The sequence below is a fragment of the Aptenodytes patagonicus genome, chromosome Z (assembly GCF_965638725.1).
Source record: "Aptenodytes patagonicus chromosome Z, bAptPat1.pri.cur, whole genome shotgun sequence".
NCBI lineage: Eukaryota > Metazoa > Chordata > Aves > Sphenisciformes > Spheniscidae > Aptenodytes > Aptenodytes patagonicus.
In genome coordinates, this window is record NC_134982.1 from 49787946 (window position 1) to 49809486 (window position 21541).

At 42.4% G+C, this 21541-nt stretch overlaps 1 protein-coding gene across 2 annotated transcripts in view; it reads right to left on the reverse strand.

The window, feature by feature from the left end:
- Positions 1-18484, reverse strand: part of SLC71A2 (solute carrier family 71 member 2) — a 39021-nt gene extending 20537 nt beyond the window's left edge. For both annotated transcript variants that reach the window (XM_076362439.1, XM_076362440.1), the window contains exons 1-2: positions 18264-18484; positions 1443-1538 (exon numbers count right to left, since the gene is read on the reverse strand). In XM_076362439.1, the coding sequence (XP_076218554.1) occupies positions 1443-1538; positions 18264-18443 (276 nt within the window). In that variant the 5' untranslated portion in view covers positions 18444-18484. The remainder of the gene's footprint in view (positions 1-1442; positions 1539-18263) is intronic.
- Between the last annotated feature and the right edge of the window lie 3057 nt (positions 18485-21541).

Below are 21541 nucleotides of genomic sequence, written 5' to 3' on the forward strand. Positions count from 1 at the left end.
CAAGAACACAGAAGTCATTTACACCTATGTAAGGTAAGTTACACCATTATATGTAACTCAGTGCTTTAAATTAAGTTTTCAATCCAACGCAACAGCTTCCTAAGTATTCAAGACCACGTAAGAGAGGAACACAACATTCAAAATACAAAATCTTCAAGACCACGACTGTACTGAATCCACATACTTCAGTCAAAATAAGAATTTAGCTTTACGTTAGGAGCATTTCATAACACTCCCATTAGACACAATGCAATGATAAATACTAATTTCAAGAATTAACATTTCAGCTGCATGTGACTAACAGTAAAAATTCATATGGAACTATTTAAATTGGAGTACACTATTGAGGAACTATTGAACAATCTACCTAACATAGAGTTTTATTAAAGTGGGGGTTTTTTTGAAGACTGCGTAAGAATTACTGTTTACACATTATCCCTTTAAATGAGCAGTGTCAAGCTTGGGCAACTTGAGCATTTTGGTTAAGAAAAAAAGGAAAGAAAAAAAAAAGAAACAAGAAAGACCACCCAGTAAGCTTCCCCATATTTTGACACTGGCAAGACAGCATGACAGGATGGTAATTTAGTGAGACACCTACTTTATGGAAATCTCTTAACTGTTTATACGGACTGTTTTATTACTAAGCTATGTTAAAAAGATCAGTGATTGTCTTTAGGAAGGTTAGACAAACACCTTTCAAGAGTTATGTAGATGATTTTATTTGGAGTTTGGGGAAGGAAAATAATTAACTCCGAGGTCTTTCAATCCCACAAAACCTTGCTCGTCATGTATTCAAAGTGCTCTGAGATATTATCTGATGAAAAACTGGACTAATAGACTTCTGATGACTTCTCTCAGTCAGGCCTGATTTCAGTGAATAAGACCCATGTCTTCAGATGAAAGGCTTCATATCCTATTACCAACCACTCAAATTATCTATTCATCTGGAAAATAACTGCATTCCAGAACAGATTAAATACTTATAAAATCCGTTTCTTACATGAAAGCCTTTACATTTTACTTCAAGTTACATGCTGGCAAAACAGCCAGCCCACAATAGCATACAAAGTTTACTGTGGGATGCATAGTTCATTCAATTGTTATAACTGGAAGATGAATTGAACTATGAAGTCTTAAAAAAAGCCAGAACTTCCAGAGACTTTCATCAATACACTAAACTGATGTGACTCTAAAAGGCAAATAAAAGTTAAAGAGTAGTATAGCATTTTGCTAATTTATTTTTCATTATCTTTTAATCTTTCAGCAGTCCAGATCTCTGCTGTAGTATACTACTATTGCGCAGTGTTGAATGTTAAGCCTCCTGGAATTCAGTTAATGAGGTAAGCAGGAAGTGAAAAACAAATTAAAACCCCGATCCCTAGAAATCAGCAAGTTAACTTTTGTCATTACTGCCAAGACGACAGCAGATCACTGATACTTACCGTTAGCATTGGAGTTGTCAAGAGCCCCCAGGCAAAGAATTCTAAAAATATGACCACCACCGCATGGTATACGCTTGGCCGACCAATACCTTGTAGCTAAAAAAGAAAAACACATGCAGTGGTTGTACACATCCAGTTCATTACATGTGCAAAGATCTCTTACAAACGTATTTTGAGCATAACCAGCTTTCAGGATGACCTACTACCAAGCCCTTGGGAACAATAATAAGCCAAACAAGGGTGGAGAAAAGTTATTACAAAACAACTAAAGATCTCCAGGGAACTTGAGGAAGTTTGTTCCGTCAAACTCTTGCTGACTGAAGAGAACTATTTTCCCCATTCCTGACATTACCCTGTACTGCTCTCAGCTCCAGTCTACCTTTAGGTTTCCTCCCCCTTGAGCACTCTTCACAGCCCTTCCACAGCAGTGTTACAAACGGTGTAATTCTCCCTGCTACCTCCACAAGTGACAACAGAACAGATCTGCTTTATGAAGAACACATCACCGTTGCAACAAAACTGTGACGACGTACATAATCAGAAGAGCACCAATTTTTGTATTTGAAACTGCCAAAGTATGAGAAAAGAAGGGGCAGCTTATGCCATCTGTACAACTGCTTTCTGTTGACTGCTGACCAACTGATTTCATGCTTGTGCGTGCCCACAGATTAGAGACCCAGGAGCTATTCTACTGGTCAACAAGTAATCCCAGGAAGAATTAGCAAACTCTGGAAGTGCTCACAATGCTATGAAACTGCTGCCATTCAAGACGCAAGGACTGGATCCGTGACGAGAGATATGGAATCTTTTTGTTTAGATGAACCAGGCAGAACCCTTGGATAAAGCAGATTTAACCAGAACTGCTGCTTTCTTTCATTTCTATGTGCCCCTTGCCATAGTAACTGTTTTACAAAGTTTTTGGGTTCTAAATTACTTCTTCCCTTTCCCCTAACACTTGTCCTGTAGAAGAATGTTTTTCAGTGTTTCTAGCCAATCCAAAGCCATTACAGTCCCACACGATTGGCAATTCTTAGAAAGGAGCAGTACAGTGCTCTCATCTGGTACTCCCATACATACCTGAAGTTTACCCAAAATATAAAAGGACACTTATCATGCATGTTGCGCAATCTAATAATGCAGGGTTCAGTTGAAGAGACATCATCTAGTGACAAGTATCAACCAGATTGTGTCATTTCAGCAGGTGGAGAGTAGGGAGAACATGAAACTCAGGGTCTCCCACTGAACCCCAAAAAAGTCAAGACAGCCTATGATGAAGGTAGAGCAGAGACGCCTTTGGTGTTTCTCCCCTGCTCGGTACCTTTTATCTAGATTAGTAGGAATTACACGTTTAGAAAACATTTGTATTACAAGATTCATTTAAGCTAATCACCTATAGTAAAGATTTTCAAAGAAATCCCTACTGCCTGGACAGCCTAAGTGCCCAGATCTCTAATAATTTTTAAATCTATCAGGGTTTAGCAAAACCTGTAGCAGCAAACTAGAAGTAACCCAGAGAGCATCTTTTCCTAGCTATTAAGATTCAAATTATTTTCTACATTGCGGCTTGCTTCAAAGCTTGAGGATTTGAAGAAAACAGTTCTCTTCCTCCTCGGAAATAATATGATAATATCATAGATCAAAGATTATCTCTGGGAGGCTGATAACTTTCAAGCATTATTAACATTTCTCTGTAGGTTACCATGCAATTTTTAATCTCTAAATAGCAAAGATTCCAAAGATTATGGGGGAAAAAATCTTCTTCATATAAGAAGTCTGCAAGTACTTCTACATAATGTAATAGGATAACAATTTTAAGAGTATTTTTTTGCCAAGATGTATGTCAGTTGGACTAACACTTAACAGATTACACTGAAGTCTGAAGATCCCTTCCACAGCAGTTTCCTCTGGAAAAGGCAAATTTTACAGCAGAGAGTAGGGTAAGGGACTCCTCAGCCTTTCTCCTGTTTCTACTTCCCCCCCACCTCTATATCACTAAGTATGATGTTGGACCATAAACCTCTGGTTTACATTCAGCAAACAGTTCTAATGCCACTAAAAATGAAGTTTTGGAGTGTTTGGGTTTTTAAGTAATGTTTTTATTACATGCAAATTTGATCTGAAATTTACATGGTTTACCAAAAAGATGATGTACATACATACTCAAAAACACATGTATGTTTTTTCCTCAGAAGTCATTTAAAAACTTATGTGAAAGAAAAGTATTTTTGCTGTACTGAGCCTAAATGACTATTTCCTGGAGATTAAGATAGTCTGCAAATCATTTTTGGCAGTATCACACAGCTTACAGACAGTTGCACTGAACTACTAAAAAAACATACATCTCTATAGCCTTTTGGATTCAAGACGTAACCTGGAAAAGTAGAATTTAAACCCCGAAAGGAACATGCACCTGTCAAAATGAGGTCAAGCATTCCACATCAGATATACTAATAGCTACCAATCTATGATCCACATAGACTGTAGTTGATGATTTTCAGTTTTCTTTATAGAGCCCTAGATGTCTAGATTAATTCAAGAACACTCATGCAAATGGCTGTATCAGGAAACTAAAATCATGCAAACAGGAAAATTCACTGACATTGTCAAATGGACCAATGCAGATAGTTACTTCTGGATGCCCATCTTTTCTGTAGGTCCTAAAAACTCTTATCACAAAAGCCTACAATTTTTAATCAAGCATCAAGTTATTTTCAAGAAAATAAAATAGCTTTTGATTGATCATGTACGCAGCCTGGACCACTGATAAAAAAGCAACAAAAACTCTTTACTCATTTCAAAATCAAAGAGCTTTCTAAAACCACTTCACACTTGCTTTTAAGATGAAGCTACCCCAAGTAATAGGTGTGGCTCATTTCTATATTGAAAAAATACTTTGCAACAGAATGCAATTGCATGCAATTTACATAAAGAACAAAATTGAGACACATGCAAAAAATGGTTATAAACTTGAAGCACAAAGAGGTTTAGGCTTCTTGAACTAGATGATATGGGGACAACCTACTGAATTCTTTATGGTTAAAAAGATTTAAATAGAATTTCAGAAATAGCCCAGATACGGTCAACATAACAAAGTGTTAATTTTAAAAATTAAGTGCCCTCAGGAAAGTCTTACAATCTGTTATGGGCTTATTTTCTATCCACACCGATCTCCTTCATATGACAGCCCAGTGTGTGGGCTGAGAAACTATGTACGAACATTACAATTGCTTTCAAATGCAGCTGCTGGTCAAGCTATTTTACTTGCATAATCAATAATGAGCAAAACATTACGTAATCTCAAATGCTTAACAATAAAAGTTTAAGGCCATCATTATAAAATCTGAAGTCCTAGAAGTTCTAACAAAATATCTACTATTTCTGCAATTTTACACTTCTTCTCCTTCTGTGCTTCTTTTCACCCACACCCAATCCTAAAAAACATTTTTTCTTCTGCCTTTATTGGAGGCAGAAAAAACCCAAAAGTTAATTTGAAGACAACAGGGAGAACTACTGCAATGCAATACAAACTTTTTTTTTAAAGCAGAACACAGCTGTTGAACATTAATAAACCCATGAGAAGATGTCAAGATCCTAAATCCAGCTGGCGAGGAATTGCTCATAGAAAAGGGGGAAAAAACCACAATATACTATCAGTAAGAATACCTTATTTTAGACATTTTGAAGGAGAGCTAGTACAGTTCACCCTAAAATACTCCACAGCAAGACGCAATTTTACAGCAAGTCCCAGATCTTCAGAGCGAAGCTAGAATTGACAGTATTCATTTATTCACACAACTTTTAGATAACTATTTATCTGTTAAATCAAATCCATAATTTAACAATTAAAGTTGTTCGAACAGCTGCAAAAGCACCATAACATCCAATTTCAAACACGCTTAACTGCTTCTCTTAAGCAATGTGCTTATTTCAGAACAAAACCACTTCTCACAGTTCAAACCCTAAAGTCCTCCACAGCGCCTTTTCAAACTTTTCACATGTGGATGAGGGCCATATAGTCCTGCTAAGCAGGTTAAGAAGAAGACTCAATTCAATAAATACAGCATGCTTTTCCCCCCCGTGAAGGTGAAGCAGCAGAGCCCACTGCCCACAGAGCTGGACACGCGTTCTCTGTCCTCAAAGGGTTTCAATACCCAACTGGAAGAGCCCTAGGCAACCTGCTCTGACCTCACAGCTCATCCTGCCGTAAGGAGGAAGAGATCTCCCTGAAGTCCCTTCCCAGTCAAATAATCCTGTTATCTCTCAGGCAGATAACAACCAAACTCAAGCTGAACTTCTGAATAGACAATCACAGGAACTTGCCATTCTCCCCACACACCCTCCTCTGGGAAGTTCTTTCCCACCAGGCAGTAGGGTCTCTCAGGACAGCCTGCTAGTTGCTTGTTCTACTTCCAGTACAGAGACGAATTTGCAAACAGCACTCACTGTCCTTCTGTGGTATGCAAACCAACATTCAAGCGCATTAGTATGAAGAGTTTTCTTACTTTTAAAAAAAGTCTACAGAAACGTTCTCCCCCTACAAAAATTAACTGCTACATTTTTTTACACAACCACCTGCATTGCAGTCCACTATGTCAACTCTCATGTTTTCAAGAAAACAAAGAACTGAACTAACAGAATCAGTAAAACATTTTGTGAAACATGCTTTCATGTATGAATCATTCAGACCTTGAAGTTCATGCCAAATTACAAAGCACATTCCCTTTCCACATTTATCTTCACTGCTATTTTCTTAGTTTCCCCCCAAAATAAATAATTCCCTGCCCCCCTTCTGTGGAAGAAGGGGCAGGCAACTCAAGAAGAGTACAGGGATCTCGTTAGGTCGTGCAGAGAGGAAATGAGAAAGGCAAAAGCCCAGCTAGAACGCAATCTGGCTGCTGTCGTTAGAGACAACAAAAAATGTTTTTACAAATATATTAATGACAAGAAGAGAGCCAAGGAGAATCTCCATCCTTTATTGGATGCGGGGGGGAACATTGTCACCGAGGATGAGGAAAAGGCTGAGGTACTCAATGCCTCCTTTGCCTCAGTCTTTAACAGGCAGACCAGTTATCCTCAGGGTACTCGGCCCCCCGAGCTGGAAGACAGGGACGATGAGCAGGATGAACCCCCCATAATCCAAGAGGAAGCAGTCAACGACCTGCTACGCCACCTGGACGCTCACAAGTCTATGGGGCCGGATGGGATCCACCCGAGAGTGCTGAGGGAGCTGGCGGAGGAGCTCGCCAAGCCGCTCTCCATCATTTATCAGCAGTCCTGGTTAACGGGGGAGGTCCCGGAAGACTGGAGGCTTGCCAATGTGACGCCCATGTACAAGAAGGGCCGGAAGGAGGATCTGGGAAACTACAGGCCTGTCAGCCTGACCTCGGTGCCGGGGAAGATTATGGAGCAGCTCATCTTGAGGGCGCTCACAAGGCATGAGCGGGACAACCAGGGCACCAGGCCCAGCCAGCACGGGTTCATGAGAGGCAGGTCCTGCTTGATCAACCTGATCTCCTTCTATGACCAGGTGACCCGCCTAGTGGATGAGGGAAAGGCTGTGGATGTGGTCTACCTGGACTTCAGTAAGGCCTTTGACACCGTCTCCCACAGCATTCTCCTAGAGAAGCTGGTGACCCACAGCTTAGACAGGTGTACTCTGCGCTGGGTAAAAAACTGGCTGGACAGCCGGGCCCAGAGAGTTGTGGTGAATGGAGTTAAATCCAGTTGGCGGCCGGTCACGAGCAGCGTTCCCCAGGGCTCAGTTTTTGGGGCCGGTCTTGTTCAATATCTTTATCAATGATCTGAATGAGGGGATCGAGTGCACCCTCAGGAAGTTTGCAGACAACACCAAGTTGGGTGGGAGTGTTGATCTGCTTGAGGGTAGGAAGGCTCTACAGAGGGACCTGGACAGGCTGGATCGATGGGCCCAGGCCAACTGTATGAGATTCAACAAGGCCAAGTGCCGGGTCCTGCACTTTGGCCACAACAACCCCATGCAGCGCTACAGGCTTGGGGAAGAGTGGCTGGAAAGCTGCCTGGCGGAAAAGGACCTGGAGGTGTTGGTTGACAGCTGGCTAAACATGAGCCGGCAGTGTGCTCAGGTGGCCAAGAAGGCCAATGGCATCCTGGCCTGTATCAGAAATAGTGTGGCCAGCAGGAGTAGGGAAGTGATCGTGCCCCTGGACTCGGCACTGGTGAGGCCGCACCTCAAATACTGTGTTCAGTTTTGGGCCCCTCACTACAAGAAGGACGTTGAGGTGCTGGAGCGTGTCCAGAGAAGGGCAACGAGGCTGGTGAGGGGTCTGAAGAACAAGTCTTATGAGGAGCGGCTGAGGGAGCTGGGGTTGTTTAGCCTGCAGAAAAGGAGGCTGAGGGGAGACCTCATCGCTCTCTACAACTACCTGAAAGGAGGTTGTAGCGAGGTGGGTGTCAGTCTCTTCTCCCAAGTAACAAGCGATAAGACGAGAGGAAATGGCCTCAGGTTGGGCCAGGGGAGGTTTAGATTGGATGTGAGGAAAAATTTCTTTTCTGAAAGAGTGGTTAAACATTGGAACAGGCTGCCCAGGGAAGTGGTTGAGTCCCCATCCCTGGAGGTATTTAAAAGACTTGTAGATGAGGTGCTTAGGGACATGGTTTAGTGGGCATGGTGGTGTTGGGTTGATGGTTGGACTCGATGATCTTAGAGGTCTTTTCCAACCTTAATGATTCTATGAAAATTCAACCATTTCAAATGCAAACTTTTCCTGGTATGCTTTACTACATCACTATTTAATCATTTTAGCTTATTCTAGAACAAATACTATGCTACCAATCCTTCTCACTACGTCATGGATGCTCTTTTCTCCGCATGTATTACCCAGGTAGCTCTCTAGGCATATTACATATTTACCTTGCTCACCTCCTCTTTCTAGTACTAGAAGTATTTAGGAACCACTTTAATTCCAACTGTTCCCCACAAATGCCCCATTTGTTGGAACTGGCAAGAATTCAGTCAAGCGCAGAAAGCACCCTGAAGACCTTTGCTGCCTTTGTCACATGAAGCAATCACCAACTGATTATGCGTACAGACCCCAGTCTAAGATATGTAACTTGTATGCAGTGCAAAACTACATCGAACACAAGTGGAAGTACTTTCCAATCCAGCAGAGCCTTTAGCATTTCAGATGTGCCTTGTGAGCTGGAATATAATTCATAACTAATTCAGCTTATATGTTGTCCAAACTTTTATTTCAGTTGCAAAAGAAATACCTTAAGCAGATCTGTATCTGGACAGTAAGATTGTGAAGCACTCTCTCAAAAAAAAGCTAGGCTAAATTATATTCCACAGGTCTAGAGGATCAGAACCACAACTTGTTCAAAATGGAAAAGCCTGCGCAGATTTTGTAAAGAGAAATTGTGCCTTAAAAACATTCCTGGAGTTCTCAAAAGAACATGTATGGATAAGGGAGATCACGTTAATAAGCCTTCTGAAAATTCAAGTAAACATACTCAAAGGCCCTCACCAATGGCTCTTAAAGCAAGCAGAAAAGGGTGCCAACTCTTCACAGGAATTAGAAAGTAAAAAAAAAAAAAGTAAAAAAGAAAAAAAGAAAAGAAACAGGATAAATTAAAAAAAAAACCCAACAATCTGTTTTCACAGCAGAGGGAAGTTACCAGATGAGTCCCAGTGCTCTGTCCTAGGGCCTGTGTAGTTCAACACATTTGTAAGACAGCTGTAAAAAGGGTGAAAGCAAAGTGACAAAGTTCACTGATGACAAAACACAATTCACGTTAGAAAAGTTAGAGACAATAGTGAAGAACATCAGAAGCTGATGTGTTCTGGTTTCGGCTGGGATAGAGTTAATTTTCTTCCTAGTAGCTGGTATAGTGCTGTGTTTTGGATTTAGTATGAGAATAATGTTGATTACACACTGATGTTTTAGTCGTTGCTAAGCAGTGCTTATACTAAGTCAAGGACTTTTCAGCTTCCCATACTCTGCCGGTGAAGAGGTGCACAAGAAGCTGGGAAGGACTATAGCCAGGACAGCTGACCCAAACTGGCCAAAGCGATATTCCATACCATGTGATGTCATGCGATATTCCATAACGTGATGTTATGCTCAGTATATAAGCTGGGGGGAGTTGGCCAGGCAGTGGTGACTGCTGCTTGAGGACTGGCTGGGCATCAGTCGGCAGATGGTGAGCAACTGCATCGTGCATCACTTCCCTTTGTATATTCTTCTATTCTTCTTCTATTGTCATTATTATTATTATTATTATTGTTAATACTATTTTACTTTATTTTATTTCAATTCTTAAAGTGTTCTTATCTCAATCCACAAGTTTTCTCACTTTTACTCCTCTGATTCTCTCCCCCATCCCACCGGGGCGGGGGGAGAGTGATCGAGCGGCTGTGTGGTGCTCAGCTGCTGACTGAGGTTAAACCACAACAGTCCTTTTTGGCGCCCAACGTGGGGCTCGAAGGGTTTGAGATAATAACAGATTAACCAGAGCACATTAAGGAATTTATATCTGTTAACAGTTGCGGGTCACAATATTTATTCATCTGTTCTCAATATTAATTTATCTGATCTGCACCATGACCTTTTTTTTGCTGTACATGTTAAAGATTGGTGTCGGTTTTTGCAGTTTGCTGTGCTCTGCAGTGATTACTGATGTTTTCCCTGGGAGATTTGTTATTAAAACACTGGCCTTGAGCTTCATCTGGTATTTGAGCTTTGTACTGAAGCCATTACTGTACTTCGGGTACCACTTCGTGGAGACAATTAGCAATTATAGTTCTTCCTCTGAGAGGTATTTTTATGGAGGAAACACAGAATGGCAGCATTGCTACCTTCTTCTATGATGTTTCCTCCTTTGTTACAGTAACTTTTCAGTATCTTGAACATCCCTGGGTAGTTAAGGTACTTCTATTGGTATTTCTTGGGAATATTGTTTCGGTTTTGTCTAAGGTTAATAAGCAATTTAAGAATATCACCCAGAGATCTGCCCCAAAGCTGGATAGTTATGAGTGGCAGGGTGTGTGGGATAACATGGGCAAGTACCTAGGCCAGTGGGCACTCCCAGTGTTTTGGAACTTCACCCCTGAACAAGTGCAGAATCCTAAAAAATTAGTAGAGTATTTGGAAAGAGTATGCTGTCACCCTGGCAACTCCAGAGAGACACAGATCACTGCAACGTGCTGGGGCCTGGCCCATGCCTACCGAGCCCTGTCAACACTATTCAGTACCCTCAAAGGGAAGAGAAGGTCTCTGGATCCGACAATAAAATGACAGGCCCTGTGGCCACTCAGACCCCAGCGACAGGCACTGCGGCTGAACCAAAGAACCAACCTGTGCCGGTATCAGTCGCCCCTGTACACAAGAAATCTTGGAAGCGGAAGTTGGCTCATTTAGTAAGGGAGGAAGAAACTTCTTCTAAAAGGGAACCGGAGGAAGAAGTGTACGAGGCAGACTACCCCGGAGTAGGGCTAGGTATATCAGGAGAACAGGAGGAGGAGAGCCAGCCACTGACCAGGGAGGAAGAAGAACTCATAAACAAGGCAGTAGCCACCCAATCTCTATCCCTGAGTGAGCTGAGAGATATACAAAAAGATTTCAGCCATCGTCCAGGCAAGCATATTGTCACCTGGCTGCTCTGATGCTGGGATAATGGAGCCAGTAGCCTGGAATTAGAGGGCAGGGAAGCCAAGCAGCTGGGATCCCTTTCCAGGGAAGGGGGCATTGACAAAGCAATTGGAAAAGGGACACGAGTCCTCAGCCTTTGGAGGCAACTCCTGCCAAGCATGAAGGAAAGGTATCCCTTCAAGGAAGATGTTATATGTCACCGAGGCAAGTGGACCACCACAGTGAGAGGTATCCAGTACCTGAGGGAATTAGCCGTGCTGGAGGTGATATATGATGACCTGAACAATGAGCAGTTATCCAAGATCCAGATGAAGTCAAGTGCACATGACCCATGTGGCGGAAGTTTATACGGAGTGCACCATCATCATATGCCAATTCATTGGCAGTGATGACGTGGAAAGATGGAGAGGAACAAACGGTGGATGAATTGGCTAGTCAACTCTGGCAATACGAAGAAAGTCTCTCTTCCTCCCTCATCTCGGCTGTGGAGAAACTGTCCCAGAAGGTCCAGCAACTCGAAGAGGGCAAGTCCTACTCCCCACCTGTATGGACCAGTATCTCAGCTATTAGGAGTCAGTGTTCTTTTGCTCAAGAGAGAGGATATAAAGGGTACCCACCACGGGGCACCCTATGGTTTTACCTGCGTGGCCACGGAGAGGATATGAGGAAGTGGGATGGAAAACCTACCTCAGCCCTAGAGGCACGGGTACGTGAATTGCAAGGGAAAAACAATCACAGAAAGAGGTTCTTCCAGGAAAATTGCTGCTCCAGTTTCCAGCGGGCAGTTCCCCAGACAGAGTAGAAGGGCTGATCTTACTTCTGATCTTAATGAAGGGACTTCTGACTCATATTTACAAGAAATGAGAAACGAATACTATGACCAGGACCAGAGGGGCCCTGCCTCCAGCCAGGGGGAGGAAAAGGGACAACCGGGTTTACTGGACTGTGCAGATTCGATGGCCTGGCACATCAGACCCACAGGAGTATAAGGCTCTGGTGGACACCGGTGCACAGTGAACCCTAATACCATCAAGCTATAAAGGGGCAGAACCCATCTGTATTTCTGGAGTGACAGGGGAATCCCAACAGCTGACTATATTGGAGGCTGCAGTGAGCCTAACTGGGAATGAGTGGCAGAAGCACCCCATTGTGACTGGCCCAGAGGCTCCGTGCATCCTCGGCACAGATTACCTCAGGAGAAGGTATTTCAAGGACCCAAAAGGGTACCGGTGAGCTTTTGGTATAGCTGCCTTGTAGACAGAAGAAATTAAACAGCTGTCCACCTTGCCTGGTCTCTCGGAGGACCCTTCTGTTGTGGGGTTGCTGAAAGTCAATTGCTACCACAACAGTTCACCAGCAGCAATATCGCACCAACCGAGACTCCCTGATTCCCATCCATAAGCTGATTCATTGACTGGAGAGCCAAGGAGTGATCAGCAAGACTCGCTCACCCTTTAACAGTCCCATATGGCCAGCGCGAAAGTCTAATGGAGAGTGGAGACTAACAGTAGACTAGTAGCTGGTACAGTGCTGTGTTTTGGATTTAGTATGAGAATAATGTTGATAACACACTGATGTTTTAGTTGTTGCTAAGCAGTGTTTATACTAAGTCAAGGACTTTTCAGCTTCCCATACTCTGCCAGCGAAGAGGTGCACAAGAAGCCAGGAGGGGGCACAGCCAGGACAGCTGACCCAAACTGGCCAAAGCGATATTCCATGCCATATGACATCATGCTCAGCATATAAGCTGGGGTGAGTTGGCCGGGAGGCAGCGACTGCTGCTTGGGGACTGGCTGGGTGTCAGTCGGCAGGTGGTGAGCAGTTACATCATGCATCACTTGCTTCGTATATTCTACTATTATTACTATTTTACTTTATTTTATTTCAATTATTAAATTGTTCTTATCTCAACCCATGAGTTTTCTCACTTTTACTCTTCCGATTCTCTCCCCCATCCCACCAGGGCTTGGGGAGTGAGTGAACAGCTGTGTGGTGCTCAGTTGCCAGCTGAGGTTAAACCACAACAGTAAATTAGCAAGACAAATTAAGTGGCAGATTAAAATTAATGTAGATAAATTTAACCAATGCAAACATGAAAAAGCAATTTTAATTCCACATATAGGATGACTACTACTTAGGAATGTGATCCTGGAGAAAGCGGTTCCATGAAAGACACCAGTTTAGCATTCAGCAGTGGTTTAAAAAAGTGTATTCAAAGATACACCCTGTTAGGAAGAAGATTATCATTATATTACTGCATAAACATGTGATGTGCCTGCCTTGCTAGCCCTCTGCTTCTGGTGTTCTAACCAGTTTCATTACATCTACATAAAGGTCCACCCTCTTACCCCATGACTGCTTGTTTTGTTCAGAAGCTTTAAGCAATACACATTGTTGAACAGTCTATTTTACAGAAGCACAAGTGAAAGAGGCCCACAGAAGGACAACAAACATTGCCAAAGGTATGGAGGAATGCTGAAGTAGATTCCTCCAAGCTGCAGTCAAAACATCTGCAGAAGGATACAACTGGGATTTACTGAACTGGGAGTGACATGAAGGGTGTAAAGAGAAAACTGTCACTGCCTTCTTATACTAAAATACAAGAAAGTTAAGTAAAGCAGGACCCGAGACAGCAAGTTTAAATTGCATGGCACTTCACGCAATTTACTGTCAGAGTCTAAAATGTCTCGCCACGTCAATTTTCCCCGTTGGGAACACATTCCTGTTGAAGTTTAGACTGGACAAGCTTATAAAGCAGGAATTTTCTGAGGAGCATAAAACATGAAAACACCATTTCTGGTTCAGTCTTCGAGGCTGAGGCCATCAAGGGTAGGAAAAGCATCCAAGAGAACAATCACCATACGCCCTGCCACATTCTGGAAGCTCAGCTTTAGACAGCACTGCATTGTCTAACTAAACTACTTCTTACAGAGATAATAAATAACCAGCATATTACGCTAGACCAAACTGCAAGCGGATTTATCCATTGCTGATGTTTTCTTCCTAAAATGTAGAAAGATCTACGACACTGAGGAATTCCTCCAAAAAGCACAGACTGCTTAGTTAATTCACGTGCTTCCCCATGGGATAGATAATTACTCAAGCTCATTGCCCAGTGAGTTGCCACGTTAAGTTTGGATCTTCAGTACTAAAATATCAAGTCTTATTTATATAATTAAGTTTCTGTTGCTCTAGCTTAGCATACTTCTCTCTGGACACAAAACCTTCCAGATTGCCAGAACCTGGAGCATTAGTAACAGCCAACTCAGAACAGCAAAGGTGCCCTCTCAGCATGAATATAAGCAAGACTGATTAGTTTTTAAAGACAGCAGCTAATCACTCCTGGTAATGGTTCAGAGTTCAGACTCAGTGTTAATTTAACATGATGGGAAGATTCAGAGTGACATTGGCAACCTTGAGAAGGCAACACAGTTTATCTCTAATTATTCCGATTTAACAGGAAAAATAATTTTTGTGTGGGAGAAAATAGTGCTCCACAAAGGAATAAATACCCAAACTGCCAATCTGAACAATGTGCTGCTTACTACTAGCAATCCAATTTAAATCCTACAAGCAAGAAATTTAAGAAACCAGCTTAGTGGATGGAAAGGTGTTTCAGTAAAGCCTCATAACATTTAATCATGCTGCTTCAGTTTCACCATGCTATATTTTTTTATGAAGTATTAAAAAGAAAAATACTAGCAGCAAGGGTAAAAACCTGTAATTCTTTGGGTATATACCAGTTGTGCTTCGCTGTGTAAAACAATTTAATGAATAAAGGCTAGCAAACTTCCGAAATGCAGTTTTAACCTTCAGAATGCTTTCATTACGTTTCTAAAAAACACAGAGGTCTTGGGCTTCACAATAGCTGATGCATTTCATAGTGTCCAAGAACATGAAACTAATGTATGATTAATTCTCAAAAAGATACATGGGTGTCTTTTCTCCTTAGATATCCCATTTGGGGACTTCCCCCATAAGAGCCCTTTATTTAGACAGTGTGGTACTGTATTTTGCTAAAAAGCTTCCTTAGTGTGGCATCATTTTACTGACAATAGGTTGCATAGAAATGAAGTACGTGGTATGAATATTCTGAATGTCATACTAAGTTTTATACTACCAGTGTTCATAATTCAGACAGAACAAGATTGCATAACCAGTAACAAAATGTCCATGGCGTCATTTACTTCAATATCTGAAGCTCACTGAAATCGGGGTAATACAGCCAATGGAAACTGATTTAATTCCAGTGGAATTTACTTAAACATACTATTTTTCTTATTAGTTTTGAGCCAGTAACTCAATTCATAAGAAGTCACTTGTTCAACATTTATATTTTAGTTCTTCAATTCAGTGAAGCCAATGCATTCAACAGGGTGAAGTTAGTTACAGGTAAGTTAAAAAACAGATGCTTGTTATTCCCAAGCTGGAGGGGAAAGGGGAGAAAGCCTTGCACAACCTGACAGACTTGGTCATACTCTTCCACTTTGTCCTACCAATCTGATGTGACAAAAGAATCAGAATGAAAATTAAAATTAAAACATCCTTCACAGACCAAAGCAGCGGCTCACCAAAATTTCATTTCTGTATTTACTTCTTCGTCATTAGTCCAAAGGGCAAGCTTCCACTTTCAAATACCAGGGATGCACTCCCATTGATAAAGAGATGTCTGCAATTACATCTAAAGCCATGATCCAGCCCCTCATATTTTAGTCTGAATAAGCTCTTTCAATAAAGTCTAAGCAGAGAGAGTTCTAGCAATATGACAGCCATGTGAGAATCACAGGGAGGTGCAGGAACTGCAATAACAAAGTAGGAAACAGACTGTTCAGTCAGGAATTGCTAAGCAGACCCTAAGCTGATGTAAGTATAATTGTATTACTGCTATACCAATGTACAGAAGATAAGGCTAGAGCCTCATGTCTTTCTCTCATGTAGGAGATGCATTACAGGAACACAAAATCCCTTAAGGGCACAACTTGGGGGGGGGGGGGGGGGCAACCACCAAGGAAGCAGAACCTGAGATCCTTTCATAAATTAAGAAATTATGTCATTCAGAAGCTAAATTTTCAAACTGATAAAACAGCATATTTTAAGTAACCAAAAGCATTATTTTAATCCTTAATCTAACTTTAACAAATATTCCATCCATTAATAAAAAAACAGGTTAGTGCCTTTGTCAGTTATGGATTTGTTTTCCATTTGAGTTTTACTCTTCTTCAAAGTTAGAGAAAGAAATCAAAGTTCTTTGATTTTTTTAAATTTCTTTACCTGTACCCTCCATTTCCTACCCTCTGTTCATATTTAAATAAATCCATCTGTTTTTCTTCTATATAATGACATCATCCTTTATTTCTTTCACCACATCATCCATGCTGATAAAAGTGAAAGCTTACGTTTCTTAACTAAAAAGTTAACAGGCCTCTTTTAGAGTTACTTTCCTATTCTGACTTCAGATTGGATTACCACATCATACATATCTGGAGTCTAAATGGGAGCTGCTGTACACAAACCTAGAACAGCAAATATACCATACAGCAGACATCAGTTGCACTTCTTGAAGGAGGCCAGCCTGCTTTTTGGAAGATATAACCATTTCTAAAAGAGAACTGGAAGACTCAAATACAGAAGTGATTGGTTACAGGAAGCATGAAGCAGTCACTTCAGAATTAACTTACATAAAATAACTTATTTGACCAATGAATTCCACAGAACATTTCTTTACATCTTCTCTGGGTTAATCACATATTAAAAGTACCTTAACACCTTCATCAGATATGAGTAAGGGACAAAGAACCTACTGATATCACACAGATGGTTTTGAGATTAATTTTTACATTCTTGAGCTCTAGCCATGATATCGCATTAATGCATTACATTATCGCATTAATTATCACATTATTAATGCTCAGCTAAAGATATTACAAGTTTATTCACTTCACATTAACATAAAACAGTAAACTATCCTCTCTCCAATAGTACAGATTCTTACCTGTGAAAGGCTACGTGACACATAGCAGATGTTGGCTCCCCGACACAAACTTAACATTGTTTCAAAACTTCTGGCATAAGCAATGCTTTCAGCATATCTAATTTTGTGAGTAAACTAATATTAGACACATTATTCAGGAATACCCAAACATGAATATAGTCTAAAAAAAAGTATTAGTAACTAGTAAGTCAGGTTGCAAATAAAATTTACGTGCTTTCAACTTGCCAAAAGAGATTTATCACAGCAAGACTGCCTAGTTTTGTAGCTGTACCCCTTCAAAAACTGTCAATGACAGGATCACCTGTTTTGTTATTTTGTGTGTTCCCCTGGGTTACCTCTACTCCCATCTTACGCTCTGGGCTCACTGCCAAAAAACGGGATGGGTTATATCACCTCAGCCGGGACCATCCTGCCTGAAATAAGTCACCTGTCCCCACCTACTGCAGCAAGCTCAGGAGGTGTCATCTCAGATCTGGTTTTAAGACATCTTGTGAGCATGCACGTACAAAGGGAAGGGCTTAAGCCACCTGAAAGACATTTCTGCTGGAAAGTAATCACGCACCACTGCTGCACTCACAAACAAACACAACTTTCCTAGAGATGCTTTCAAGTGACCACACAGAAGACTCCTTTCCAGCTCCTTTTATTTGCACAAAGACATCTTAATGCTTCACATAGTGGGAAGAGATGAAACAGAAAGAGACGAAACAGAAAGTTACTAAAATTGCATAACAACTCTACGGTTTCGGTTCACCAAGAGGCACCTCCTAGAACTCCAAAGGAAAACTAAGCTTTACTTCCAGGCACCTCGGATTTATATATTTTAAAGGAAAACTTACTTACAGCCGCCTGCTTACAGGTGTTGCCTCTACCCGGGATAAACTAGTAACGAATGCCCCGGTGCTGGCAGAGACGAGGCGGCGCGGCCGGCGGGAGGCCCGGGGCCGGGCCGGCCTGAGATGCCACCAGCGGCGGCCGGTGGGAGCCCGGCACCCCGCCGCACCCCAACTTCCAGAAAGTTTCCAGGGCCGCGGGGGCACCCGGAGGACGCTCTGGGGGGCAGATGGCCCCTCATGGGCGGGGAGGCGGCGCGGGCGCTGGCCGCCGCGGACGGCCCGGACCGGCCCGCACCGCGGCGGCGCCCCCAGGGCCGCCACCGCCCCCCGCGGCGCCCAGAGCCCCCCAGACCCGCCCCGCACTCACCGTGCCGCCGCCGCCGCCCGCCTTCAGGCCGACCCTCTTCACCAGCATGATGCAGCCGCCCCACCTGGCGCCGCTGCCCTCCCTCGGCAACGGCGCTGCTGCCGCCGCCGCCGCCGCCCCCGCCGCCTCCTCTTCTTCCTCCCGGGCCGGGGCTGGCGGCGGCTCCGGCTCGGGGCTCATCTCGCTCCCACCATCCTCCCGGAGAGGCCGGGCCGGAGCAGCAGCGGATGCGGAGCGAGCTGGGTGCGGCCGCCCGCGCCCGCCTCCGCCCCGCCGCCTGGGCGGGGTGCCGCTGCCGGGTTCACGTGACCGCGCGGCCCCGCCCCGCCCCCTCCGCCGCGGCGGAACTGCTCCCGGCCGGGCGGCCGGAAGCTGCGGGTCCGCCACTCCGGGGGGGGTCGGAGGGGCGCGCGCGGTGCGGCCGTTAACGGCTGAGGCGGTGCCGGCCGCCCTGCCGTTGCCTGCCCCGCAGGGGTAGCGCCCGGTGGCGGCTCCCAGCTTCCCTCCGGGAAAGTGAATCTCTTCCAATCTAGTCCTGTCCTGTGTGGCTTCGTTTAAACCTTGCTGGGCTCCTTGGCCCTTCGTCACTGGGCAGGTGTAATTGCGAGCTCGGCTTCCTCTTGCCTAAGTACTGCGAGGCCAGCTGGTTATCGTAAGTATGACAAGTTGTCATAAGAAGCAGAACTAGGTACCTCTCAGTTCACCGTATGTGCCCAAATGGAGTACTTCGAGATAATGTAGCGCTGACAGTAAAGATTATGAGTACTAACAGACCATGAAAAATCAATGCAGCAGGCCAGTCGCCTGTCCAGAACAAGCTGTTCACCCGAGAGCTCAGAATGTCCATGTGTGGCCAATGCTGAGAAGCTTTCATCCTGCAAGCGCTTCCTTCTGTCTTGATATGTTACTGGGGCCAAGTCATCGTTTTCCCTGGTACCTCAGATGTTCTCCACTAAGTACCAAGCTGTTTACAAGATCAGAACTTTTCCGTTTGCTGGAGTGATAAATGTTAATTTAAAATGCCATTTTCTGTTTGCTCTGTATCTATTTTGTCGGTGTATAACAAGCTATACACTTGCTAAATATAGCGCATTGTGAGATTTATCTTCTATGGTATGTTACACAGCAATTTAAGAAGTGTTCTCTTTTAGCAAAGTAGCATGTGTTGACTTGAAAGCATTTCTCCATATGACCTTTTTTTGAAGCTCTGTTTTGTTTAAAGTTAACATCAGCATTTTAAGAGGAACATTGGATACCATGAACTAAATAGATAAGCAAAATTATCTTTCTTATTACATAGGGATTAGTAAATCATCACATATTCTTAAAATTACTTTTCCTAACCAGCCCAAGTGAATTGTGTGTAGAATTTCATGCTTTCATTCCGCTTTTTCATTCTGGTAGCCTAGAAGCGCATACAAAACCTTTAATTTCTTCAAAAGTAATCACCACTATGAAATACGGTAGTATTTTTTCTCCTTTGAAGACTTGACCATTTTTCTATTGACTTGAAAACAAAGGGACTTCATCCCTTACAGTTTTGGGTGTTTTGGGGTTTTCTTCTCATTAACAGGCTTCAAAATACTGAGACTTTTTTAAATTCAAACGGTGTCCTTGGTTAGAAAGGTATGAATTTATAAGCTTAGTATATCAGCGTTTGTAGGTAGACAGCTTTCTGGCTACCACATCGGGTTCATGTAAAAAGTACTGCTTGAAATCATTGTATTTTGAAAATTTCAGTGTTAAAATATCTACATATATCACTTAAGTATTTAGTCCAATTCATACACAAATCAATAGAAAGTCTTCCATCAACTTTTATGGCTGTTTATTCAGGCTCAGTAGAGAGCTACTAGTAATTTTATGTCATTGTGTCCTCGTCCCGTACAGAATTTGAAGTTGGAGGAGTTTTGTTCACATGCTGAGCTAGGTATATAATATTTATTAAGAACTGGTTAACCAAATAACTAGAAACAAAAAGAAGGAATAAATACGCAGTTTATGAAGAGATGTTACTGGTACAGTTCCTCTCAATTTTGTGCTCTGTGCTTTTTAGAATATTCCTAAGCAATCTTTTTAAGCTACCTAGAGGGGGGATTAACAATGAAGATATAAAGTTTATTACAGAATGCTATTCAGCATGATCAAAACAATAAAGAGTTGTAAAAGAATATAATGAACTTGAGTGAATGCTAAAATGTCAGCTGAAAGTGTTGATGAATGAACATAGATCGTCGAGGGGAAAAGAATTCTAATTAGTCTTTGGGTTTATAGATTTCTGAATTAGCTATTTCTATTTAGGAAAGATATTAGAAACTGTATAGATAGTTTTCTGAATGCTCAGAAGTGGTTAAAAAGAAAAACAAATTTTGAAAATATTAGGAAATAACTAGATGAGAAAAAAGTTGAAAATACTATGTCAACATATCATGAATTCATTAAGTCTCTATGCTGTTCTCATCTCCATCTCAAAAAGGACTTAACTAAAAAAAAGAAAAAAATAGAACGTGGAGACCAGGGTGAGCAGAGTCATGGAACGGCTCTCCCATGGTATGGGGGAGAGAACTGAGGGAAGGGAATGATACGACAGCAATTATAAAATGCCAACTGGTGTGGAGGAAGCATCTGTTCTTACTACCTGATATTCTCTTATAATGCAGGAAGAGGGGACACTAAATGGAATGATCAGCTAATAAGTTTAAAACAAACAGAAGCAAGTGTTTTTCCAGGGAAACTGTCATTAAATCATGGAACTCATTTCCACAGGATATTTTGGTTCAAAAGTACAGGTGGTTTAAAAGTTAATGACACAAATTTGTGGAATAAAACTCCATTAAGGGCTATTAAGCAATAGAATGTCCCTAAGCTGCTGGCTACATGAAGGTGGGTGAGCTTATTGGAAGATCCCTCTGTTGTGCTCATATTTTCCACTCTTTCTGTAAGCATACACTAATGTCTCAGAACCAGGAGAGGTGGAAGTTTGGTGTAGCTCTGCATATCTGCTGTTTTATTTTAAGGCTCGAGTCTTGGCAGTCTTACAGACTCAGAGTCTTTGAAACAGAAACCCCAATAGCACTCTCAGACCAACTTTGCAAGTATCCAGCAGCTGGTCTGACAGAAGTATAAGTGCCCCATTTGTGTCACTGCGTGTATACTCTCTAGAAAACTGATGATAATTTGTATGTCAATGCTGATAACCATTATTACTGATGAAAGAAATACCAAAGATTACAGAATCATTTGAACGCAGAAGTTGATGTCGTTGGTTGGGCTCAGCC